We start from the raw sequence: 27,122 nt of genomic DNA on the forward strand, positions 1-27,122 counted from the left end.
AAGAGGGGAAAGGATTGCGTGCCAAAAGTCAACACAAATACTCAGGAAACTGTCCCCACTGTCACAGCCCCCAGATGCATTCAGGCACTGCTAAAAGTCGCAAAGCACTTGCTTTGAATGCCCGCAACATAACGAGTCGAATTTAAAGCAGCAAAGCAAAAGTAGTACATTTAAATCCAGATGGCACTAACAGCAAGCAGACAGCAGCTTACCTTCCATCTCTTTTCCTAACTGCACTTTCCCAAGAAGCATGCAAAAAACAAACTTGTGTTTCAAGGGGAAAAAAACAATTAACTGGACTTCAAAGTGTTTAGACAAGATAATTCTCTTTACTAAGCAAGTCTGTAACTTTTTTTTTTCACGTTTCTTAGATACAGCTTTTCCCAGCTGATCCCGCCCTCCCCAAGATACTGCTCAGACTTTCTGACTGCCAGAATTTTTGCTGTATTTATGTACAAATCCATCCAGTCTGCTCCACCAAGCCTTATCAGGGAACGTAAGAGCATGCTTAAACCCCAGTTACATTCCCAGGACTGCAAAAGCAAACCTCCACACTAACTCATTTCATTAGAAGGTGATGCACTGCCTATGATGATTTCTTTTGCCCCAAAGCATAGAGAATAAGACTCATATGTCCCTTTGTTTGAAGAAATATAAGCAAGCAAAAGCAAAACTGATCCAAAATCTTAATGAAATAAGAAGGAATCATATTTGTCACAAACTCTCTGTGCACTGACCCTCCTTCCAAATGATCTATTTTCACTTTAAGGAAGCTATTTAACAAATTTAATAAGAGAGCTGGGCAGCCTTTTCCTAGGTTCAGTATTTTAATATCATCAGCCTAAAATAAATGACTAAGCACAAAACCTGAAATATTTTGGAGCCAGTTTGCCCTCTTGAAGCACTGAGACAGGGATGAGAAATTTTGGAGAATACACATGATGAAGAAAATGATACCATTTTCTTGGTGCATTGAATTTTGGCACACTAACAAGAAGTGCTTTTATTTCAGCACTGTATTTTTACAGAAAGAAAAGCATAATTAAGAGACTATGTGCCATGGAGAACAGGCACAAAAGCCCTTTTGGCCACTTCACAGTGCTCAGGGAAACAGCTGGGTTGTGTCCAGCAGCGTTGGACCAGTCACTCTCAGACACCACATACCTGCAAAACATTGTTTTCTTGCCATGTTCATTGCCTGAGTTCTGTGTAACTTCTTTGCTCTGATTTAACAGAGGGCAGCTTACACTAAACCAAACCCTGAGGACAGTTGCAATGGGAAACTGAGCAGTTTGTTTGGACACACTACATTATTGTCAGAGACCTTGTGATACCTGCAGCTCACATTCTTTGACTCTGGAAAGGTTAAAACCAAACAAAAACCCCACCCAACCTAAAGCGCCCCTGTAACACTATTCCAAGAATAAAGTCAAGTAAGAAAGGCAGCAGGTCACTGACCAGGTGAAATTCCTACACACAGCTCTGCTGATTCACACTCACATCCCTAATTAGCCATTTCTAAAGACAGCACTTGTGGAAAAAGCATTTCTGTGTTTACGCCTACTGGGTGCCAGAAGGAACCTCACCCACTCCTTCAACAGGTAAACACCGCGCCTGAGACTGACCATGCTGTCCTCAACCCTGGCTGACAGCACTTGGCTGAGCAGTGTGCTCCAGCTCCAGTAACAAAGGCATGGCCAGAGCATTACAAGTTCAAGATCCAAGCCCATCCAACCACTGAGGCAGCAACTACAAGCTGTTCTGTGGGGAGACTGAACAGAAGGGTAATGGTGCACAGTATGCACCAGCCGGCAGATATTTTAAGTCCCAGGATGGCTCTTATCTGGTGTAACTCTAGGTAAAAAAGAGATTAACTTCATTTGAAAAGAAGGTTCTGTATCCAGTCAGTAGCTGTCTGGCACACAGCAACCATGTAAATGTCTGACAGCATCATCTAAGGAAGCAAAACTAAATAAAAATAATTTTACAGTCTGTTAGGCAGCTGTGCATCTTCATGTTCAATTATCACCTTGTAAATTTTGCAAAATGCATAACCTGCACACTCTAACTAATATAAAAAGAAGTATGAACTTAAAGGGAATCCAAATATATCCAAGTGTGTAAAATGCAGTCCTTTTCTATGTCTCTTCTTCTACCATCTTCAGGAAGATACTAGTTACAAAGTTATTCCTACATTCTACATAGAAGACAACTCTATTTCATGCAGTATTTCAACTACTGTGCCACAAGTCCAGCTTTATTACAAGCTGACAGAAAATACCTGCCAGGTACTAACAGATTTTCAGAGCTATAAAGGTTTTAAAGCAGCTAAAATTACATAAAAACTTCCTAAACATTAGATGATTACCTGTAAAGGCTGATTCTCAGGAGCTGGATTGGTTTTGGATAGTTTAACCATCTCTTTTATCTGGTAGACAGCATAAGCTAAAGTGACCCACGGAGAAGAACTGATACCCCAGGCAGGCTTGTTCACATCCTCTTGCTCTTCTTGGTGTTTAGTTTTCTTTAGAGGGAGTCTGGGCTCAGTCCGAGGCATGATATCTTCCGACTGCTGTTGTACAAGGTCAATAGTTGCTATGGGAACAGGACTGGAAGGCACTGGAATCCTTTCCGCCAGCATTGTCTTTTCTGAAGTTTAAAACAAAAACATCACTGGCAAAGCCAACAAGCTTAAAAAAACCAACCCCTGAAGCAAACAATGAGCATGAAGTGTTTCTTGCTTTCACACTGTGGTTATCACTGCCCTGAAAGCAGAACACTGGCACGAACTGCCAGGAGCCAGACACAGCACAGTCTGGTTAGGGAAACGTGGCTGGTGCCTGACAAGCACGGCTGCTGAGGGAGTGAAAAACTCCAGTTGTTCCCAGCAAAGAGTTACAATGCAGTCATGCAGCTAGTGAGACAAGAATTAAGCACAGTGACACATTAGAAGACACAAAAGTATCTGTCAAAGACTTTCAGGTAAAGGAAGAACTCCTCCCAAGAAACCTTTACATCTAAGGTCTTCCAATAAACTGTAATAGTTTTCATAGCTATCTTGAAATGTCATCCATAAAATGACTGCCATGACCCAACCCAATGTGCCATGACCCAACCCATCTTGAAGAGCCAGAGTATTCATACAAAAATAATTAAACAGATTTTTAGTAACTGTGGGTATTTTCAGTAATAGCTACGTGCTCTCTGTAAAACTGCATTCTGTAAACTTTGAAAAAAACATTTTTTCCAAAGAAAATATTTTACAGATTAAAAATATCCTTTTTCCAAAATTACAAAATTACATTTGGTTTACAAACTCCTAGATAGTACTGGATATTTTAAGCAAGGGCTGGATGTTCTCACGGAGTAAAGAAATGAAGAGATTAATCCTGCACACATTTGACCACATGCTTCATTTTACTCATCCAACTGGCCTGCTTGAAAGCAGCCTAATTACTGTCATGCTTTAAATTAACATACACACTGTTAAAATGGGTAGTGTGAATTAAATGAAAACCAAGGACAGAAACAAAGCAAATAAGGCCACTGTGAACAAATTGGTTTTTTGTAGATTCTTCTGTCATTACCAGAATGCTGATGGGAAACTGAAGCAGCAAATAGCCTTTTCACCTTTTCATTTCTTACCATTATCATTTGAACGCAGGTGAAGAAAATACTAGCAAAACACATATTTGAACACTTCCATACAGGCAGCTTGATAACTAGGTAATTTAATATTCCAGATAAAGAAAACTAACTTTCATTTCATACTCAAAGCTCGTACTGGAAAGTATTTAGGTAAAAAGTAGCTCAAAAATTCATGACTTTTGAAATCCTTAGATTTATGGTAGACCCCTAACTTTGCTCCAAGTATTTAGTTTCTCGTTAGCCTTTATATTGATAAAAGCAGAGATTAAAGAGTTAAAAGTTCTACCAGAGGGGAGGTATATCAGGTTTAAAAAAAATTATAGAATTCTGTGTCCTCTGAAGCCACATCTACAATTTCTAGCAGGTAGCTTCGACTGGCAGAACATGAGAGCACAAAGTGGGATCGAGATGACCTTAAAGAATTGATGCAACTGAAATGACTCACTACAGCTCTGAAGACTAACCCAAGGGATTCTCAGAACTGAGAGGACATACAGGCAGCAAAATGTATCATGCTCTCCTGCTATGGACATTCAAGAACTCAATGCTGCCCTTCTTACAGCAGCAGCATACCACTTCAATTTCTTCATTGCTCAGGACAAAAACCTTCCACATGAAATTGAACTGTTCTGTCAAAGTCGAAGTTAAGACACCAAACATATAAAAGTAAAGCTGCAGGAGCAGTTACAGAGAAATCTTTTTTCCACTACTTCTAATTCTGTCTCTGTGACACGAACATTTACCTTCTTCTTCATCAGGAACCAACATCCACTGGATCAGTGCAAACAGAAGCAGAATCACTAAACAAGCCATCCCTATTCCTCTGAATGTGGCAGCAGGACCTGTAATGAGATTGGTTTTTTTCTAAATTGAGAACCTACTCACTTGAAATAAAATGAGTCAGCATTATGTGCTTCTTGGCTATATATTGCCCATGTAGACTCTTATTAGCTTGTTTCACTACATTTTCCTCCCCCATCACTTCTTCTACAGGCTTTGCAAAGGATTTTTAAGCAAGTAATTAGATTCTCATTTGTTCATCGAGAGGCTTTATAGTATCAACCTATTCTCTCACAAAGGACTCATTCATCTTACTTACAGATCAGGTTGGGTATTTGACACAATAATGAAAATACCTAGGTGTAACATATTGAATCAATCTGGAACACTGACAGAACAAAGCCATGAGTAATTTGGTCTGAATGCAGTGCCGACCTTGCTTTGATCAAGGGCCTGGACTGGAGATCTCAGGGCCCTCCCCAGCCTGCATAGTGCTATGATCTTGTGATCCAGACAAAGTGTGTAACTCTTTAAGGTATAACAATACCTACAGCGTAAATAAGTTTAAAGCTGACAGTTTGTTAAAACCAGAATAAATATAATTAAAATTTTCAGTATTACTTTTCCTTACCGAAATAATTGACCAGAACACCTCCAACCATGGCTCCACATCCCCTGCCCAGCCCCAGGTGGAGACCTTGCAGTATCCCCTGCGCCGACGTCCTCAGCTCCGGCGGCACTGCCGCGCTCAGGTACGAGATGCACGCTGCCCAGATCGCTGCGTGTGTGACACCTGGGGAAACCAGACATGGTCAGGAGCACAGGGCCACAGGGTGCCAACACAGCATCGGAGCATCTGGACCCAGCAGCTGGACCACATGGAGGAAAGAACAACAAAAACCCTCCAATGACAAATGTCTGTGAAGTACAAATCAGCTTTTGATAATATGATACTGGCAACCAAGCCACAGAGAGACAACTCCTTCTGCAGAGCCTGTCAAAAGCTCCTTCTCCCTCTAAGATGAGCTTGCATCTCTTCTGTAGACAGTCCCTAGGGAGACAAGTCTCTCTGCCAGATTCTTTGTGCCTTCATAGTGACCCAAGGCCTTTGGAATACAGTCCCAGTTTCACAAGCTGCAGGCAACTGAAGCATTGATGCCTCTCAGCAGTCTCCTTACCACCACAGTGAAGGCACACCACAAAGATCATAAAATCCAAACAGCAACAGAGACATCCATGCCATTTCAGAGGCAAGAGTTAATCCCCTCCTGCCCTTCTCCCTGCAAAAACCCAGCACCACCCAGCAAGCTCTTTCTGAACTCAACACCAACACACTCTGCATTCAGCATGGAACGGTCCAGATGAGAACAGCACAAAAGCTCCTCGAGGTAGGCCAAAGACGTTGCTTTCCACGGCAGCTGTTGAGAGGCAGTCAGTGTACCTCCCTCCAGCTGTGGCTGCATCCTGCCCTGTGCCTGCATCCTGCATGGGTGCTGTGGCCACTTCACCACTCCTGCAGCAGCCCCAGTCCTCACAGTGCCATCAACCATGGCCCCATGACAGCCCCAGTCCTTAGTGCCATCAACCACAGCCCCATGACAGCCCCAGTCCTCACAGTGCCATCAACCACAGCCCCATGACAGCCCCAATGCTCACACTGCCATCAACCATGGCCCCATGACAGCCCCAGTGCTCAGTGCCATCAACCACAGCCCCATGACAGCCCCAGTACTCACTGCCATCAACCACAGCCCCATGACAGCCCCAGTGCTCAGTGCCATCAACCATGGCCCCATGACAGCCCCAGTCCTCAGTGCCACCAACCACAGCCTCATGACAACCCCAGTGCTCACTGCCACCAACCACAGCCCCATGACAGCCCCAGTGCTCACACTGCCATCAACCATGGCCCCATGACAGCCCCAGTGCTCACTGCCACCAACCATGGCCCCATGACAGCCCCAGTGCTCAGTGCCACCAACCACGGCCCCATGACAGCCCCAGTGCTCAGTGCCACCAACCACGGCCCCACAGCAGCCCCAGCCCCAGCAGGGACCATGCTGTGTCTATCCAGCAGGGGCCCGGCAGATCCGGGGTTGGGAACACTCTCTCCTCCCACAGGAGAGCTAAGGGAAGGCCAGCACACGCCATCACTGTGGGACACCGGCTCAGGTGGAGCCCTCACCTTGGAGCACCTGCCTGGGGGCCTGTGTGGAGTGGGGAAAACAGGACAGGAAAAGGCAGGGTTGTGGAGAAGTTAGAAAAACAAAACAGTTTTGTAGTTAATCACACATAAAATAAGCCTGAACTATTTTGCCACCCTCAGACTGAGTGGGAATTTTTTTTCCTTATTTCAGAGGTATTAAAAATAGTCATCACAGTTTACCAATGCCTAGGCTCTACTGCCTCAGTTTTAAACAAATATTGGCACAACTGATGATTCAGTCAACATGTTTCTGTCCTCTACACTTGACTTAGTAATGAACAGTTGGACAATCAATAATTACTTAAGCATTTAGGCTGAAGACTCCTAAGAGCAAGAAAACACATTTTCATAACATATGGAATAATGTGGATTTTGCTTAGGTAAAATGAGAAATAGCACTGTATGAAATTGATATAGTGCAGGTACACATGTTAGATGTCCACCAGGCTGTACAGGTCAAATTCACTCAAAATCAAACCCAAAATTCCTCAAGTTTTGGGTATTATGCATATATATATGTAGTATATCTCTCTCTCTCAATGTTTTGGTATTAGTACATTACTGTGTTGAAAAACAAAAAGCTTGCATTAAAATGTGTCTGCATTACCTTACCATTTATAGTCTAAAGCTTTAAAACAGATTTTCCATGCAAAAAGCTTGAGAGTTTTAAAACTCACTGAGTCTCTACTTCCTTTAATGCAGATCCACAGACACATTGCAAATAGCAACTAAGAGCTGTCCTAATAACAAAGCAGAGCTAATTTAAAATAGGTAAAATGGTTTTGGTTTAGAAAGTACATCAATTAACATAAAATATGCAGTTCTATCAGCTATTAAGAGCAAGTCAATTCTTAAAGCCAGGCACATAAAAAACTCATCAGAAATTATTTGAACTGAGTTTGTTTGAACACAAAAGGCCATAACTTAACCAACAGGTTCTTGGATGTTTTCATCTTTAGCAGTGAAGGCCCCATTAGAACACAGTGTTCTCAGTTTCTCTGAAAACAAGTCCATAGCTTTAAATCAGCTCACTACACTTGCCCTTAAAGGCACAGCCTTTTTATTTTAGTATGTGTACATTATTAATGTGATTTTTATTACAATTATTTATACAACAGTGACTATTTGGAACAGTTTTTACCACAACTTACATAAGAAGTCTGGTCTGGATTACTGTTACTGCTAACCACAATTCTTTTTAAAAGAAGTTGCTCACTATATATATTGTGACATTATTTGCTAAAACCACTAACCACCATTTCATCATCTGCACAAAAGTTCCAACAACTGCAGCAACCCTAGAGTGATGCTTGTAATTTCAGTGAATTTAGGATAACTTATATGTAACTTATATGTTATATGTAAGCCCTGAGCTGAAGATTTGGGCATCCATACTTATTTCACAAGAAAAATGTATAATAATTATTGTCAGCCAAAGGCCAAACTCTGCTCTCTAGACATAACTGTGTTGCTAGAACATCAGTAGGAGTCACTTCTTAGAACAACACTTGTTTTGGAGTTTGCTGAGTAACTGCCAGGTGAAAACAGCTCATTTTCAGGTTAACAAGATAGTTCTGTAATTTAGAAAAAATTCCTGTTGTGCAAATTGATGATCTAGCACAGCTGTTTTCAGAGAAAAATCTGGACCACTGCCCTGGAACAATAAATTGCAGCTAACTAGCATAGCACAACTTCATCTGCTAAGTGCCAAATGAAGTTTGCTTGTGTGCAATATATATGGATATATATGCTTTACAAGGATGTCTTGCAATCTTCAGTTATTACAGATTCAGCCTTAGCTCTTATTTTCATACATTGCCTGTGCAAGTCAATACAGTATAGTGGTTGAAAACTTTGAATTGAGAAGTGAATTTAAATCTCCTCATTTACTCCTTTGAGAGTGCAATGCAGTGAGAGCTGTCCTCATCCCAGCTACAAACAGCAGCTGGAACACAGCATGGTTCTTATTACAATCAATAGATGCAGTCTGCAGAGTCATCTTCCAGAAATGTCTCCATGCCCTTCAGCAGTAGCACATGGGGATAATCCTGCTTGTATTGCAGAAACATATTAAACAGAAAAATAAATTTTTTACAGAAGTCAACTAAAACTTTTGTTAGCCTTAAAACCACTCGAGCTGATGGAACTGGAGTTTACACAGAATTTGACAGCTTCCTGGAAAACATTCTGCACAATTAGAACAAGGACTTCACCGAGGGGTTTCAAAGACCCACCAACTTGACAGCCCACATGGTGCCCACGTGTTGTACACAATCTACTCTTCTTTTGGTTTTCAGTACTTCTAATCCTTGCATGGAGAAAACAGCTACAACTCTTGCTTCCCTCTGTCAACAAGCTCACTTAAAAATAAGAGCTTCCACCTCACCAGATTTCATTAAGGTGTCACTTCTGTCACTGACAATACAGTGGTTATGTAGGAGAGAAAGCAGAGCCCAAAGAAACAGGACTTGGAACTGCTGCAGAAAAAAATAAGAACTCTAGAAAAGATGAAAACTGGTGAGAGCAGGAAGGGAATGAATAAAGGAGGGGGAGGAAGTCAACGGTACTTCTAAAAAGATAACCTCGATCCCCACTTTGGCAACACTGAATGAGATGACTGGAAGCCTACACAGGCAGTGGCAGTGGTTAGACACACACGGGGCACCCATGGACATCAGGGACCAACAAATGACGTCTGACGCAGGCTGAAAAGAGCACACAGAACACAGAGACCTGGGGGCTGCGTGGGGGGAGCTGTGCGTGGGTTTGGTTTGGGTTTAGCTCTCTCATTTACTGACTATAAATAACTGCAAATAGCCAGATTAACCAAGGAGCCCATGATTCAGCAGTGGCTAAATAGGGTAACATCTGGCAGATACACTTATGACAAAGTATTATTTTGAAGGTCTTTAATCGTTTTCTTCAAATTTCAATTACAGGATTGTGCCACAGAAAACCCCCCACCAAAACCACTCGCTCACAGCCTTGATGTATGTAAAGGCAAACCTATGTATTATGCAATTCATATTGAAATTTCAGCAGAATAAAAAACACATTCAAAGTAAACGAAACTTCTTTTTTCCAGCCAAGACTTAGAGGATGCTTCCAGGCACAAACTTAAGGCTGTATTGGTGACATCACATGGGTTTTTTACTGTATTTTGATATGGGATATCTTTAAAACAGGATTACCTAAAAGGCAACATCCAAAGATTTGTATTCATCATTTGTTTTCCCTAGATGTTTGAGCAGGTGAAAAGTATAATATCACTCGTTCTTCAGGTTCTTTCTAACATGCTCCTATTTCAACACTTGGTATGAACAATGAAGCATCAATTCAGTAGTTGTGGTTTGGGGGCTTTTCAGTAACAAAATTCAGAAGTTTGCTGTTGTGACAATTCTAATAGGATAAACTGGTTTTGTTAGCTTGGAGGTTAAGGAGCCAGGACGCAAATGGATCCACAGAGACCCACGCAGTGCTCTCCAATAGCATTTTGTAACTCAAAGTCTAGCTTACAAAGACTTCTGCAAGTATAGTAGAAAAAGTTAATTTAAATTCAAGTTATGCTGCACATAGAAGAATAAAACTTCTAAGTATAATCTGTGGAAAAACTTCTAAATATTATTGCATAAAATCAAAATACTGGCTTTAAAAAGATGGTCAAAAATGGTATTCTTCACATACTGAAGAAATAGAAAGTAAAATAATTCCACTTTTTCATGGTTTTGAGAAGTGGTACCCACCACAAAGACACAAAAAAAGGTGATGAAAACTAAGCAAGAACAATGTATTCTTTCAGATTGCAATGAAGTTCTTCAAGACTTCTACAACAGGATTTGAAAACAGGACTCAAGTTACTTGTCAATAGACCACACTTCTGTCCTTGTAAACAAGTTTGTGAAAGGTCATGTCTCTTAAAGAAGTTCTCTTAGCATTGAGAAAGCTATTGAGAGTACTTCTGCTCTAGCTATTAACACCAAAATTTTACAATCTAAAAGTACTGATGGAACTGAAAAACTGAAATATTTTAACAGAGACAGAATGACCCAAAGTATGTTTTGAAGATTTTGCGGCATCCTTTCAAGGACTGCAACCTCTGGCTTTTAATGAAGTTCACATTTATCACCAAACAGGATTTGCAGTAGGTGTGTAACCAGCTCATGCTTCTGTCTCTTTGTTTATTTAAAGGGTGTGTTGGTCTCACACAGTTCTGTTTGAATAAACAGAGAACTGTGCACAATCAAATGCACACCCACCCTTTTGACGTCAAATATTTCCCAGGATAAACAGCAATGGTTTATGTCTTTTATGAACCTGCATCTTCTGGGGTAATTGTGAGCAAAAAAATAGAGAAACATCTGATTTTTTATTTAGGCACAGCTCACTTGAAAAGATCAATGGAAGCACCTGATCTAGTGCTGGAAGGTCTTACCTTGAAGCACTTCCATCGGAAGAACAGTCCAGGCATTTTCCAGATATGAGATGTAGATGTATCGTGCTGTATTACAGGCAAGGCCAATATAAAGCACCCTAAAGGAAATAAAGAAAGCATAATAAATAAATAAATAAATAAATAAACAAGTCAGGATAGTCTATACACTTTCCCTTTCTGGTATGTTATGGTGTAGCTTACTGATTTAGAAGTTATTTGCATGCATACGGTTTGCCAGTCTGAAGCATTTGCTCAACACAGAATATATCCTTTTAAGTCCTACACCCAAACATAAACTCTCCTATTGTCCATTCAACACATTCAAAATCCCAATAGAAAAAAAAAACAAATCAAAGAGACAGCAAACCCACTGAGCTTTTAAATGAGCTCTGTAGTTCTATGCCACACTTTAAATGGGATTGTGTTTCAGAGAATTTCTGAGTGCATTCAATATCCTTTCCAAACAACCTTCTTTTCTAATCATCCAGAGATTCATTCTGCCATTTGAATGAAAGCCTGGAGCAGGTTTGTATTAAAGGAATTAATTTTAACCCAATTAATATAAGTTTATAGTCCCAGTATCTGCAAACTGCTCAGAACTACTCTAAAACACATCCCACAGAAGCAATATGGCTTATAACAACATGCCTCAGGATAAAACTTCGCCATCCTGTTGAAAAGCAGCAGATGCTGCATCTCAGAATTTTGAGGGGGAAAAAAAAAGCTCTTACAACAGTTTTTAAACAATGAAATACAAAGACTATTTGTGCATTTCCCATTGCACATTTAATCTGATGACTCTTCCCTTCCAGTTTTTAGATTTAGCATAGCTTCCCTCTGGGGTGCTCATTCATCCAGCTATCTTCCTCTCTTTTTTAGATGGATCTTGGGAAACAAAGACTTAATTGAAAACATGTTTACAGCTTGAGAAAGGGCGCTATTGCAACCTTTAAAAATTTTTTTTTCAGGGACAAGGATAATTTATTGTCCAAATAGGACTGTTTGAACCCTGGTTTGGCATAAGTGAAATAAATGGAATTGACAATTAAGGTGAAGCACTGCCCCTGTGAAAGGGCTCGTTATTTTCTGAGCTGCTTTTTCACTTAGTTTTTCTACAAATGCACACCGAGATTTATTCAAATGCTACAAAGCCACTGGAAAATCTAGAGTGAGAAGCCATCACAAAAACACAGCATCTTGTCAACATTTGAGGTTTCCAAATACATATGCTGACAGTGAAAAATCCAGTCCAATTGTTTGCGCCATGTCAGTGCTATTGAAAAAGGCCTGTGCATTTCATAACAACATGAATTTACTTTCAACAACGAGGGCAAGCTGGCAGGAAGTCATCCCCCCTCAATCATACATCAAACCAAGCTGTGTTGCTTCCAGATACATGTGAGGTCCATGAATAGCTGGTTTAAGCTGCCTTTAGGCAACACAAGCCCAAGCATTCAAGGAAGAAAACATGGGAAGCCATGAAAAAGTTCACTATTATACAGTAATGAGAACAAACTTGTTCTTTGTGCTGTGAATCATAAATTTCATCTCATCCTTTAATTAATGCCTTCTGGTCCAAACAAATAACTTTGTTCCTTTCATAGCCACAGCTTAATGTAGTTTTTATGTACAACCACATTTCTGAAATGTACTAGGACACATCAGCGTCAAAAGGTAACCAAACTCACAAGGTCTGCAGGCTCCTGCCTTCATTACCCTACTAAAAAGGCCCAGGATGATGCATATTCTCAGGAATACAAAGGAATGGCCTCACCAGGTACATTTGTTTTTCCTCAGCAGCAGTACAGATGTACCTCTCTGTTTAGGATGAGTTCCAGACAGTTTCATTTCACTTTTGTGTGGCAAAAACTTTGTCTGTTCACTAAGAACTGTCTTCCTATCTCAGCTGTTCCCTAGCACAGGCACACCAGAGATGTGACCTCCTCCTGCTTCAGAGCTTTTCCATCATCACTAACCACTCACGTACCTGTGTTTCTCCAACGTTACATTTCCAGAAAGATTTGGATTCAGAGTTTAAGAGCAGCAATTTAGTCAGGTTCTACCTCCTAATTTGTTAGAATATATGTACAGAATTTTAGGTAAACTACAGTTTATGAAGATTTCTATAAATATGGTTTTGGTGGGTATGTCACACAAAAACTTCAGCGTATTTACACAGTCTTTTCAAAAATGCATTTATAATAATCACTTGGGCTCCTTATTAGACCTAAATGGAAACTGTAAACAGATGTTCCTTATGACTCCTATATGCAGTACCCACAGAGACACCATACTCAATTCATAGGTCAAATTTAAAGCACTGAATCTATATTTGTGTCAAGGAGTCTAAGCTGTTTACAGCCATGACTACCAGTCTCTGCTTCCCATAAAAACTCACATGCTGGGACTGTGGTCAGACAAACACACTCAAACTTAACCTCAAGTAGCAAGTTATTTTCAGAGCTTGACATCATCTTCCTAAGTCACTGGCAGTTTTGAGTGCTTCTACACCAGGTGGGGTCTAAACACTTCGTAACCAGTTTTGTACATTTTTTTTTTGTCACAGCATCATAGAATGGTTTGGGTTGCAAGGGAGCTTAAAGATCATCTAGTTCCAACCCCTCTGCCATAGGCAGGGACACCATTCATTAGACCAGGCTGTTGAAAGCCCCATCCAGCCTTGTCTTGAACACTTCCAGGGATGGGACAGTCACAGCTTCTCTGGGAAACCTGTGCTAGGGCCTCAGCATCCTCACAATAAAGAATTTCTTTCTAATATCCCCTCAAAGAAACACTAGAAGCACACATACACTGCACAAGTGTACAAACAGTAGAGCTAATGCAGCCAGAAACCGGGCATTTTAATCAGCACATATTTAATATAGTCATGCATAAAATGCTTAGACAATAATTTGAGCATTAGTTTTAAAAAACTGTGAAAACGTAAGAGGTTTCAACCTGTTGTAAGCGTTTTATATGCCACCACATCCAATGGTAGAAACAGAAAGATTTATAAGATTTGAAAAGTGAAACTGAGCTTCTGTCTGATAAGGTGTAAAGCCCATTTTCTTGTAGATCTACAAAGGACATTCGATAGCATTTTTTCCTGCTACTGGGACAATGCATGCAATTCTGGTACTCATGCCCATCTTCAAACACTCAGCACAGAAAGAAAAACTGAATGATAAATATTGAAATACTGCAGAAAGAATGCCTACATCTACAAGTCCAACAACTCAGAAGAAAGGAATTTTGAGCTATTAAAAAAATACATAAAATATCAACGCCAAATGCTTCTGGCTAAGGATATGGAGTTGGAGGCTATTGGCTCTTACTAACAGAAAAATTATCTGCACTAGGAGGCAGCAGACAACACATATACAGAACTGTCAAAGAAGATGAGCTATGAAGTCCTATCCATTTTTCTTTGGGAAAAAAAAAAGAAAAAAGCCTTGCCTCCTCTCAAACATACGGTTCACAAAGTACAAGGCGGCAGGCAACCAGGAGGAGTCATCTCAAACTGTGATGACTAAACACAAGTAGGCACTAGATAACACTAAAATATGACTAACGTGCATTTCCCAGGTGTAGGTATGTAGAATGCTGTTTCATAGCAAATAGGGACTAGTATTTAAACAATTTAATCTTGATCCAATCTTGGCTTCACAGGATTAGCAGTGCCAAAAAAAAAAAACCCAACCAGAAACAAAACAAAACAAAAAAATTGAGCTAATCCCATACAACATCCTTCTTTTCACTAGCCAATGCTCCCCTCCCTTTTATTTCATCTTATTCACAATCCTACCACTCTTTTGGTTTTCACTCTTTCTTTAGTTGAAGTCTGAGCCTGAATTGGGTACTGTAATATACACTGAAAGAGCATACCCAAGCTATCTTTAGCTATCAAGACTGTGATCTGTTCTCACCACTCCTCCATCATCATATCCTTCCTCCAGGCTTTGCATGCAAGGTGTCATTTTCTCTTACTAATTATTGTCAAATTCAGAGATTAAGATTGACTCTAAGTAAAGAGATCCTCCTCAGTTTAAAGTAAGAAAGAACTCCATCTTTTAAGTAATCTCTCAAATTATTTTGCTAAACATCTCAAACATGTTTAGAAGAGGTCAAATGAATAAAAATATTCATCCCAATAAAAGCAAAACAAAGAGCAAAACCTTAGAACAGCATACACAAAAAGAACAGTGCAAACAGCTTAAAAATACTTACATCTCAATGACTGTATGATTATAAACTGGGCATTTGGAAAGGATATGATGCTAACAACACACAGCTCTGTGCTTAGATGCACAGAATACCTGAGTAAACACAAGAAAACCCACCTCTGCAGCTTCATTACCTCAGGTTTCCCCTGTCTTTCCTCCCCTGCACTTTTTTAGAGTAGAAAAGGGATTTAGACTATGTGGAAATTAAGTCAATTTAGTGAATTTACTGGAAACCAATGTTCACTAATATGCTGGAAGCAGTCGCTTTCACTGACACAAGGCAGAAACAACAGGACAAGCCCTGCAGCCATCTCACTTCATAGCTGACACACACTGCTGCAACTAAAGGAGGAGAGCAAGCCCTGAACTGGTAAGTGACACTGCCAGGCTGCAACCTCATTCTGCCAACACCCAGAGTCTGATTACGAGGCCACGTACACAAGGGGTGCTCACCTCGTTTCCTCAGCTCAGCTTCTCCCCTCAGCCTGCAGCTGACACCTTTCCAGGATACTGTGGGGGCAACGAACTGCCCTGCAAGGGGAACCAGGCTAAAGCAGGAAGTTTGCAGAATGCTGCTACTCACAGGAAAAAAACTGAAAAACTAATGGTATTTGTATGTCAAAACAGACAACCCTTGAGTGGGTGGCAATTTGTAAAGATCTCTAACAGAGCGATGCATCAGAGAACAAGGATATCTTCTGGAACCATCTGCAAAAGGTCATGGTGCCAGGCATAAAGCACATACTAACATGCAACTCAGATGCAAAGCAAGCATTTCAGAGTATTTTCAACTCTTAAAATAACAAAAAAATCCATCATGTGAGTCACATAACTGAGCAGGACGAGCTCAAGTTTCGCTTTGTAACACAAAGGCTGAGCCTGAGAGTCACCATTTCTGTATAGCTCTTTAATGATTGCTGCCATCTTACCTGATGTGACCAACCAATTCAATGAGTTTGTGGCTGAAGAAGTAGGCAGTCAGCTCAGACACATGACTGAGAACAGAACAAACTCCAAAGAGAGTGGTGGTGCCATTCAGGTCTTCCAAGTGCCAGTACAGAAAGGTGAACACAAAGCCATATCCAAACCCCATGAACCAGGCCACAAAGAGCACGGAACCGTACTGGATACTGCATAGCAGTTTAATTAGGTCCCAAAAACTGAAAGACTGAGACTGGCTCATACTGGTAGGAGTGTTATCTGAAGATTCATTGGAGGCATTTCTGTCCACCTGTGAGATCTCTACCTCTTTTCTCTTATTTTCATCTTGCTTGAAGTGCGCGTAATGAAATCGAAACTGGGTGGCCACAATTAACGCCATTGTCATGAGGACACCAAAAACAATGAAAACAATCCTGTAGTTCTTGTACTCTGGAGCTTTACATCCTTGACCTTCAACGGTGACTTCTGTGTGAGTATAGTCAATGCCAATCCCCACGGAGAGCATGGCCAGCCCCCAGCCCAGAGACCCCCACATACGCTGCAATCCATACCGGTCCCTGTGTTTGCCGAGGTACTGCAGAGTTATGGTGTCCACGATGGTAACAGAGGAAGCACTGAAAAATTCTCCTATTATGACAACCAGTAGAATGAGTAGGAAGATGGCCTCTACTTCTTGTTGATCATAAACAAGCACAGCTTGGTCAGAAGGCATTGGCTTTGTGCTAATGGAAGCTGGGGTGGTGCTCGGTGTTGTGTTCCCTGGCGAGACTGGGCTAGTGGTGGTGCTTTTTAAAATCAAATGGGTACTATTTTCCAAGGTAAAGACCTCATCATTGCTCTGTGTAGGTACCAGGAATGTTATTTCAGGATTAGGTGTCCCTGTTGTTTCCAAAGTGACCGGACTGGAAGTGACCAGGTCTCTCCTCACATGGACTTTTGGGGATGCAGCACTCACTGTGGTTAGTGGAGAAGACATGGAGGTGTTTTGCGGAATTGTTGTTAAAAGGCTGCTTGCGTTGGTGGGATGTGCTGGGGGAAGGCCCTTTGGTACACATCTTAAGGTGGCTGGTCTCACAAATCCAATGCCCAGGTTAAACAAAACCCAGCATAAAAGCGAAAACAGGAGGACAATCTTGCCTTTCTTGAAGCGATCTGCCACCACTCCCCAGAAGGGAGCGCTGCAAAACTCAATAAAGTACCTGATGCCCACCAGAAGTCCACTCTGGCCGGGTGTCATACCCAGCTGCTTGTAGTACACGGGCAGCAAGGGGTAGAGAGAGCCATATGCAGAATAGAAGAAAAAATAAAAGACCTTGGAGATCAGAAGATCGTTGTTTATTTTAACACAGTGCTTTTCTAACCAGTCCAGCTCTTCATCTGGGACAGTGGTTGTCTCTGTCGAGGGGGATTCATTACTGGGTGGCAAGCCTTGATCCTTGGAAATGCCATTGAAAGGATCAGCAAGCACATACTTCCTCTTCTGTTCTTCTTCATCATCGGTTAGAATAGCCACCTTATCATCAGCTGCCATGGTTTACCACGACCATCCACTATCTGGTGGACTCTCAAGGAACTAGGGCTACCCTGTGAACAAATAAAACATAAGGAGGTTAAGGTACCACAGGGGAGCAGACCTGCAATGCCAGTCATCAAGGACAAAGACAGCTTCTTTCTTGTAAGTAACATTTCTGAGTAAGAAAAGCAGTATCCAGGGTGGGGAAGGCCATTTGCCTAGACTAGTGGTACATGGTAGAATCGATAAAAATGTGGTTTATGACCAATTCTGTGTAGTTCTCCCAACAGCAGCTTTTATATTGTGCAATAAAACATCTTTCATGTTTAGGAGAGAGAACAACTCATACATTCAGAGTTACTGTGGCAATTAAATGCTAGCATTTGCAAGTCTTTTCTTTCAAGTTGGCTTTTCTCCCCCAAGGCTAACTGCTTTATTTCCAGTATTCCCTCCTATGCCAAAGGATAGTTATGATTTTGTAATTAAGCAGTGCAGCCAAATATATCCAGGTTATTTTGATCATCAAAACAAATTACTATCCAAAGCCTCACAATGGCCTTCAAAAGGCTGTCTCCTCTTGAAACACATTTTTCTAAGCACTCCACAACTACAGCAGAAATTGATGGAAGGCTTGAACATCTAGGCTGAATAGGAAAAGAGGTGGGTATTAGGATGGGGCTTTAAGATCAAAATTAGGATAAGAATCTCAAAGACATCAAAGACCTGGGAGCAAAGAAACAGAGACAAGTCCTAGAAAGGTATCTTCAATTCATATTCTGAAACTGAGAAAAGGTGGACTGGGAGGTAACAGCACTGCAGCTGCCTGCGCTTAACTTCTGCAGAAGAGCCTGCAAAATTGATAAGCACCACTAAAAATAAATTAAACACTCCTTAGACTTTGAGTGACTGAATGTTTCACATTTAAAAACAACCCATCCCAACAAACTAGTCTAGATAAGAAAAGCTTCCTTTTCAAAGACTAAAAACCAGCTCTGCCAGCAGACTATCAGCTCCAAATCATTATTAAAAAAACTATTTTTGCTCTATTGGTACCTTTACATTTAACCTAGTAAGATTTGCTCATGTTCATTGTGAGAAAGTTAAATATGTAATATATTTTGATTTTGTTATCACTTTGCTATTTGGGTTAGTATTACTATCACAGAGGAACTTTTTCAAGGACCAGTATTTGAAAGGAGAACCAGAAGAAGCTGAAATTTCTCGAAGAGCACTGAATTTATGATCTGACCTGCTCTATGAATTTGAAGCTGGACAGGATGATCCTACTGAGTTCCTTCCAACTCAGGATATTATATCATTCTATGATAAGTACTTTTTTTCCACGTCTGCACTTTATTCCAAGTAGAAGGGACAAGGAAATAAGTCTTTCATTACTCATCTGAAAGCACAATATCATACCCTTAAAATTAGTCATGCAACAATATATTCAACAATATATTATAGTGCCTTTAAATTAATTAATTATAATACATCATTATTTAATACTGCCAATGGATTTGGAATGGATTATTTAATACTGACAAAGGCTAGTAAGAGAAAAGAGACTAAACATTCACTAGTATGTTAAACTAATTGTTTCCTATTGATTCAACATATATGTATAACAGCTCAGAAGCAGCCACGGATAGTTCTAAAAACAGCAGTTCATTAAAATAATCTAAACCTTACACAGTTCAGTGAAAGACATGTCTAAAAATACCATCATTAAACTCCCAAACACTCAAAAGGTTTGTGCGTATTTTTCACTTTTAAATGTCATTTCTATGGGATACTATCTGCAAGGATCTCTGGTTTCACTTAGAGAAAAAAGGCTACATACAAATCTTGGAACCTTAAATATTAATGTATTCAAGGTCAGAAGTAAATTAAAACCATGCCAGCACATACACAGAGACTACAGTTTTTTTCCTCCAGTTCCTTCAGAGACAATCCGATTAAATTTTAAAAAAGGTATTTCAACTGTCAAAAGATTAGTCAGTCTTAATTAAGTTGTTAGAACAGTCAAATGTGAAAGCACATTTTCTTGCTCTTACCTGTTACCATCAAAAGCCACATGAACCAAAACCCAGCAGCTGTCTGGTGAGTGCCTGCAATTTTTGGTTCAGTGAGCCACATCCGCCTGACAGGAGGAAGAACTGTGGGGTTTTTGCTCATTTCTATATCCATTAAACAAGCCCTTCTAATGAGTAAATCAGATCAGTCATCATCTGTGCTCTTATTTTCTTTATGCCTTGCCTTTCTTTGACAACAAAGACTTCAAATCTTGTGCAGGGCTCCACTTATGTCAAGGGTATGTAACTCAGCTTTCAGTGTATGCTCATCTGTTAACAGCAACTTGCTTGCTCGCTGTATCAGAGCTTTATAGCATTTATTTTTGAAGAATAGATTTCCTGTTCCCCAGACACAAGATAGAACTCGCATTTTAACCATGTGGATATTTGAGGACAACTTCTTTGTAAGTGTGGCCTGAAATCATCCTGATTTAAACAAGCTTATTGCTATATATGAGCTCTGAACCATTTGGCTGCATATAAATTATGCTGAAGGCTTTTAGAGCGATTATTATTCAATCTTCTTTAATTTCATTTCCCTTTTCTATGGTAGTGGAATTTCAATTTCATGTGTTGTATGAATAGTGAGTACATAACAAATTATGATACTGTTAATCTTTAAACACTTCACTTGCTGCATATTCTTCCCTTCTCCATAATTTATATCGGCCTCAGCATCCACCTTCTAATACACTGCATTAGCATAATCCAAAAGATCCACTCCTGCTATTCTGACTAGAACATCCTGGGTTAGAACGCTACGAAAAGCATATTCCATAATAATTTCAGTAAATATTTTCCCACACTAAGAACTCCACTGAATGTTGTTAATAATACACAATATACTCTTCAAAAATATAACAGCATCAACAGTGGTAGGAGCCATATGGCATTCTTTATTGTTTTGATCACTAGTTTGTTTAGGAGTCAAGTTTTTGAAAGTCATATTAAGCAATGTTTTAAATTCTAAAAATAAAGTAGTGAAAACAAGAAAATGAACAGAATGGTATTGTTACTGAAGAAAATCTACAAAAACCCTGAACCTATGAGACTTTCATTATACTGACAAAGACCCTGTGCAAGTCAGAGATTGAATGTGCAGCAAACTAGACAGATGGAAAAACCAATACACTTCCCAGTGACAGACTAGTTATATACTGGTTATTTTAACCATTGCCTTCAAATACTGTATCTTCACCGAGCAAAATTTTTTCTAATGCACAAGACAATAAGAGGATAGAAAACAAGCACAACTGGCAAGTTTAAAATGAACAACAGAGAACAGGAGTAAGAAACAAAGGTTAAGAGAGTTAACAGATGGATTTCAGAGTGAATATAAATTTTAACTCATTTGAAGTTGAAGAGAACACAACATTCTGGTAGAGGCCTGTTGAATGTAACCAGCTCAGCCAGGACAAATGAGATCTCATAGACGGATCTCACAGAGGAGGCAGAGTGGTACCATCACTCTAAAACCAGGAGTAACGGTAGGGTTCAGAAACACACAAGAAAGCCCTAAGATGTAAATTGGAAAGAACTTCTGCAAGAATCCTGAGAAAGCCCTGCAAAGGGAAAGGGAAGAGGCATAGCAAGGGCACAGCACAGCAGCACGCGTGTCACGAGAAAGCGCTTTGGTCCTCCAACTGACAAACGAGCTTTTATCTTGACAGAGGTTTACACTTCCAAACCACTACAGAACTCAGAACTGGGAACCAAGCCCTTGTTTCCTCATCATCCCATCACCCCTACAAGGCTACAGTGGGAAAAAACCTCACTGAGACCTGATGTGCCAATTTCCCTCCAGCCCGCGATCGCACCGTATCAGGAGCGCACACCCCTTGCACACAGCTGCACGGGAAGCGCAGCTGGCCCAGCTCCCTCGCACTGGGGATCCGTCTGTGAGATCACACGTGCTCTGAACCTCTTCATGCACAGTGCATGTGCTTCTCCTCAGATACAACGAATGTACTCGCTAAACACAAGGCTCTTCTCCCTTTTTTTTAATGTAAGTAGAGTCAAATCTTTTTTCCAAGTTTCCTGATTCAGACTGCTGTCACCTGCTTCACTATCTATTCTTCCAGCAAGCCAAAATCCACTTTCAAGTCCTTACATCTAGAACATGTTTTTTATTCAGTCATCTCCTGCAAACAGATACAACAACTTCCCTGCAGACTTGCACCTTTGAACAGCTGTCTTGGGAATGGAGGAAGAACCATTTGTCCCAAGAAATTCAGTGATGACAGTACAGAGGTCATTTTAATGACTGTAATGAGCCTCTTTGGCAGGTAGGTAGAAAGAGGGTATTCTACATTTAGTTAAGTATCTTCTTGGCATTCTTGCTTTTAGTTCTTAAATCGATCCTCATTTAGTCTGCCCCTCCTAATAATTAACAGGATTTCAAGATTGGAAAGGAGAAAAGGCTAATCTAAACACAATCTGACATTACAAGAATAAAAACAAAGAAAAATAATCATATAGTGTACTAAAAACTGAGCTCCCCTCTTGGAGTCACTCTTCCCACTTCTTTTTTTGGAGAAAAAAGAACCCTGCTTTGAACTGTATCTCAAATTAAAAAAAAAAAAAAAAAAAAGGTCAATCAAGAGATCAGACTGGGGTAGCAAATCCCTAAACACCTCAGGGAAAATACCACGGTACTTACAGAACTAGGCATCAAAACTTCATTTGCAGACCAAGAGAAAGTGAGAAAGTTAGATTTGAGGTGAAACTGTACTATTGTTCTAAAATGAAGTTTAATTCAGCATAAATATTACATTCACTAGGCTTTGAGAATTAAAGTATAATTAAGATTCACAAAGGAGGGACTCAAAACCCGGGTTTGGATGTATGTGAATGTTAAAAGACAAACCACCAAAAAAATCCCGTGACAGTTCATGAGAAGACAGCGTGAACGATCAAGAGAGGTTTAACCCATTAAATACCTAACAAAATGACTCACTGTAGAAGATTTATATTTACATAGTCTCAGAAAACATACTCAGAACAGGAATGATCAATTAATCTCTCAAACAACATGCAGCTGTAGGAACAGAACAGGCTAGCTTGCTGTTTGCATTGTGCAGATAAATCAAAACCAGCCTAAATGGCATCGCATTTTAGTTGACCCCTTGGAGCCTTTTACTGACTAGAAAGCTCACTTTGTGGCAAATACATTGAAGTCCACATAAAGTTTTCATTCAAACATTTTCATACAAACATTTTGAAAGTCGTTAATAGAAAACACATTTCTTCAAAACACTTTTTTTAAAGTCACTAAGTATTGTTTGCTCAAGAATAGGTCTGCTAGAGAAGGAGACTGGAAAATTACACAAAGGCTCACCTCACTCATCCCCGAGCTGGTGAAACTGCCATGAGTGCACCCATCACACAGCTCTCGCACACTACCTCCTCCTGAGATTCCCCCTCCCCCAGTCCCATAGATCCAAGCTGCAAAACCTTTGGGTCAGACTTTCTGCTACGGGATCTGTGCAGTGCCTCTAGAACGAAGCTCCGCATCCAGCAGGCCTACAAGGCACCGCAGCAATAGACATAAATAATAAACCACGTTTTCCATTTTCCAGCAAGTTTCACCCCTAAGGAGCAGCCTGGCACTGTTGCCTGCATCCATGCCAAAAAGGAGGAGAATGTTGTGTAAACAACGTACGTCATGACAAAGAAGTGCCTAGACTTCATTCACTCTTGCATCATGTTCCCAAGCCTCTCCCAGATAAGCCAACCTCCAGGCGGAGCCCTTGGACGGGCTGTTCCCTGCCAAGCCACCCAGAACAACTCCCACAGGTTGGCCCACCTGCCCCACATTGTCCCCTGCTCTCCAAAGATAAGCAGTTCCTCCTGTGAGGCCGCAGCATGAACACCTGACTCTGAATTTATAAACTCAGAAATAAGTCACATAGAGTGAATTCACTTGGTGCTGGAAAATGTGCTCATTTCAACTGTAAAGCAAGACACGAGTGTTGTAACATTAACCAACATAATTAGGGTTTGCATGAAAGTGAAACCACCTTGTTCTACAGCACTTAACACTTAACAGTTCTTTATTTTGTGTTGCTGATATGCACTTACTTAAAGTATTGGGCTATAGGTTCTTCAATATGGGTATAAAAACTACACACTCACACATTCAGTCAATTAGAATGGGAGATAACAGTATGTCTGAAATATGTCAAGATCAGGTTTATAATAGGTTTAATGCACTTAAGATAGGCCTGAAGTTGTTATAATAGTGCTAGTATTAATATTAAAGAATACTATGAATCCTCATTCATTAAAAAAAACCATATTAAACTCACATCTTAGGACTCCCGCTTTCCAATCTTGCTCTTCATTTCATATGTGCTCATTAAGATGTCTGAGTAGACTATTTGTTGAAGAGTTTGTTTTTAGCTGGTATCAGCCTCTAGTTTTTCTAACCATTTTTCAATTTGCCAACTGCCTCCAAGGTTTATACTTGATTAATGATGGTAATTTCCAAGTGTGCTTTCAGCTACAAAGGAGGCAAGAGCCCAGAGCACTCCAGGAGCACACTGCTGCAGCGCAGGGAGGAACACAGGCACCCAGCTGCCCCACCGAGCCTGGCAGCAGCGGCAGTCCCAGCCTGCTGCAAGACAGCAAGGCCTTCCCGGCCATTCCAGCCCCTGCGACCAACTGCCCATCTGCAGAGATCGTGGCACCAGCTCACAATTCCCCACACCACTATATAAACTCAGGCCATTGACCTCTAGCTGAAGATTAGGACGAATTTTAGGCTGCATTCAAGCTGTGTCCTAGTACCAGCTATGTTAGTGATACACCACAGCTTCCTCCCATTAGGTCCTCATATTGTCAGCTTCTACTCTCATATTCTCACTCCACCTGCTTTATTTTTTTTTAAAGTCTTCTTATGACTTTTACTGGATTTATGACTGCTACCACAAATACCACCCTTAAAGGGATGTTTTGTTTTCTTTTCTCCTACTCCTTGGTGGGTCTTCACAGAATACAAACAACAAAATACATGTCACCTTTGTCCACTATTTCTACGCAGTGAAACAAAAAAACACACACAAAAAATAACCAACCTAAAAAACCAGCATCTTGTAATCTCTTTCCTTAGACATTATTAACCAGTGGAAAACAAGACGTAATGTTATCTTAGTAATGTAATAATGTTTGGTGCAAGTTTTTATTGAAATACTTCAATGCTATGTTTACTCAGCTGTTCTCTTCTGCCCTAGTTCGTCAGTCCTAGTTTATCACTCCTCAACACTGCACTTTTCATTAACACAACATTTAAAAAAAGTCTGATGTTAAAACTTTAGAGCTGCTGAACAGGCAAGGATTTTAAACTCCATCTAACTTAGAACATCGCAGGCATCCGTAGCAGCCATGGCACCTTCAGCACTGACTTCCCAAATAAGTATCTGCTCCTACGCTTGTTCCAATAAACAGAGGAGCGACTGACAACCCGCTTACTAAACCCCATGGTATTTTAAGGATGTAAGGGCTCTGGATCCGAGTGACAGCCACGCGTAACGCCACGCCTGGATGCTGGCGGCGCGGAGAAGTGCGGGATGCCTGTGCCGGAGCTCCCGCGGGACACGGCCCGGCCAGCGGCCACCTCCGGGACTACGACCCTGTCACCGGGAAGGGCAAGGGGGCATTACACGGCTCGGCCGCACCACGCTTCCACCAAGATGCCGAGCTTCAGGAGAAGCGGGCCGGCATCCCACCGAAGTCGGCACCCACCAAGCGGCCGTCAGGGCTGACCTAGCCGGCCGGCTCCGTGGAGGCGCAGCTGACCGGCCCCGGCGCGGCAGGAGACGTCCCCGGGAAGAAGCTGCGGCGCGGGCCCACCGGCAGCATCCCGGGCGGCTGCGGGGACGAGGCCCGCCGCCCTGCTGCGAGGGCGCTGGAGCCGGTGCGGGGGCAGACAGCGGCGGAGAACGGCCTCCTCGGCCCGGTGGCTCCCAGCGGCTCGGTGCGCCACAGCCGGCCCCGGCCGCCCCGCGGGGCCGGTCCCCGCGGAGCGCGGGCAGGGGAGGCGGCGGCGCCCCGCCGGGCGGCCGCGGCTGCCGGCCCGGCCCCCCGCGCACCGCGGGGCCGCGCTGACTCACCTCGGCCGGGGGCGGCTCCGGGGGGGCGCTCGGCCGGGAGCATCGCAGCCCCTTCCCTGCCGCCGCGGCTGCTGCGGGCGGCGGCTCCGCGCACCTCCCGCCCCCCCGGCCGGGCCGCGCCGCCGCCGCCGCCGCGCAGGGGCGCTGCGGGGAGGGACGGAGCCGCCCCCCGCCCCGCCGCGGGGGGGCCGCGCTGCCGCCCGGTAACGCCTCCGCGGGCCCGCGGCCCGGGCACAGCGCATCCACTCCCGGGCCGCGTCCGCGCCTCTGCTGGGACACGGGGCCTTGCCTTTAAAAACACCGCTTGGGCAGCGTTCGTGGGCCCCAAGAGGCGAATGACATTGATGGCGCTTCCTGCTCCTCACAAGTTCCAAACGCGTAGTACAGCATAAAGAATTAATTACCGTAGTGCCTTTCACAGCCACTGGCATCACCTCTTCGGTAACACTGTTTCTAGACTTGCACACAAAATTACTTAAATGTTTAAAACAATAGCAGAATAAACTTCCCCCCACGCTAATTACTGAGGCAGAAAAAGGGAAGGACCGTAAATCCTGAGGAACAGCTCAGTCGTGCTGCAATATCAAAAGGTCAGTGGTGTTAAAGAAGGGGAATAGTCACCAAGTGAAAGGCCAGCCAGAGATTTGGGGTGTTTATCAGGCCTGAACCGAACAGGAGATCCTGAAGCTGTTTGAGGATTAAGCTTAAATGGTGGTGTTCTTTACACAAGAGTTCACACTGGCCCTAGTCCAAGCAGGTCGGCAAAGCAGCAAGCTCCACTGGCCATCCCTCCCAACGGCCCAGCACGGCAGCTTCTGCCCGGAACAGGGACCCGACTGCAGACATCGTTAACTGAAATACCACAGAACAAACACATTACTACTTGCATCTTATTTTGCACCTCCCTTTCTTCCCCGTTTCTCTCTTTTTTCAAAGAATAAAATATAATTTGCATTATTTTGCCCAAGGGAAGAAATTGAGAGAAAACTACAACTTAGCGTGATTGAGGCAGACGAACAGGAACGGAGGCACGACAGGCATCCCACCCATTTAATCTGCGTTCTCACGGAAGTGGAAGGGCCTGCAGTTGGCACGGAAGGCAAAGCTCTCTCCAGGTTGTTCCGTGCCACAGAGCCATTCCAATGGGGCACGCTGTCTGAGTGTGGATTCACTGCCATTGAGGACAGCATCCCACT

At 42.1% G+C, this 27,122-nt stretch overlaps 1 protein-coding gene across 3 annotated transcripts in view; it reads right to left on the reverse strand.

Annotated features, from left to right (window-relative positions):
• The window catches only part of MFSD6 (major facilitator superfamily domain containing 6), a 28,208-nt gene extending 2,121 nt beyond the window's left edge, over positions 1 to 26,087 (reverse strand). The window contains exons 1-7 of one of the 3 annotated variants that reach the window (XM_063399892.1): positions 25,927 to 26,087; positions 18,994 to 19,143; positions 16,219 to 17,815; positions 11,067 to 11,164; positions 5,060 to 5,221; positions 4,392 to 4,490; positions 2,369 to 2,649 (exon numbers count right to left, since the gene is read on the reverse strand). In XM_063399892.1, the coding sequence (XP_063255962.1) occupies positions 2,369 to 2,649; positions 4,392 to 4,490; positions 5,060 to 5,221; positions 11,067 to 11,164; positions 16,219 to 17,762 (2,184 nt within the window). In that variant the 5' untranslated portion in view covers positions 17,763 to 17,815; positions 18,994 to 19,143; positions 25,927 to 26,087. Of the gene's footprint in view, positions 1 to 2,368; positions 2,650 to 4,391; positions 4,491 to 5,059; positions 5,222 to 11,066; positions 11,165 to 16,218; positions 17,816 to 18,993; positions 19,144 to 23,153; positions 23,394 to 25,926 lie in introns of those variants that run through there. The other 2 variants (XM_063399891.1, XM_063399893.1) reach the window with 2 other exon arrangements.
• Positions 26,088 to 27,122: the final 1,035 nt, after the last annotated feature.

This window comes from Prinia subflava, chromosome 6 (assembly GCF_021018805.1).
Source record: "Prinia subflava isolate CZ2003 ecotype Zambia chromosome 6, Cam_Psub_1.2, whole genome shotgun sequence".
Lineage (NCBI taxonomy): Eukaryota > Metazoa > Chordata > Aves > Passeriformes > Cisticolidae > Prinia > Prinia subflava.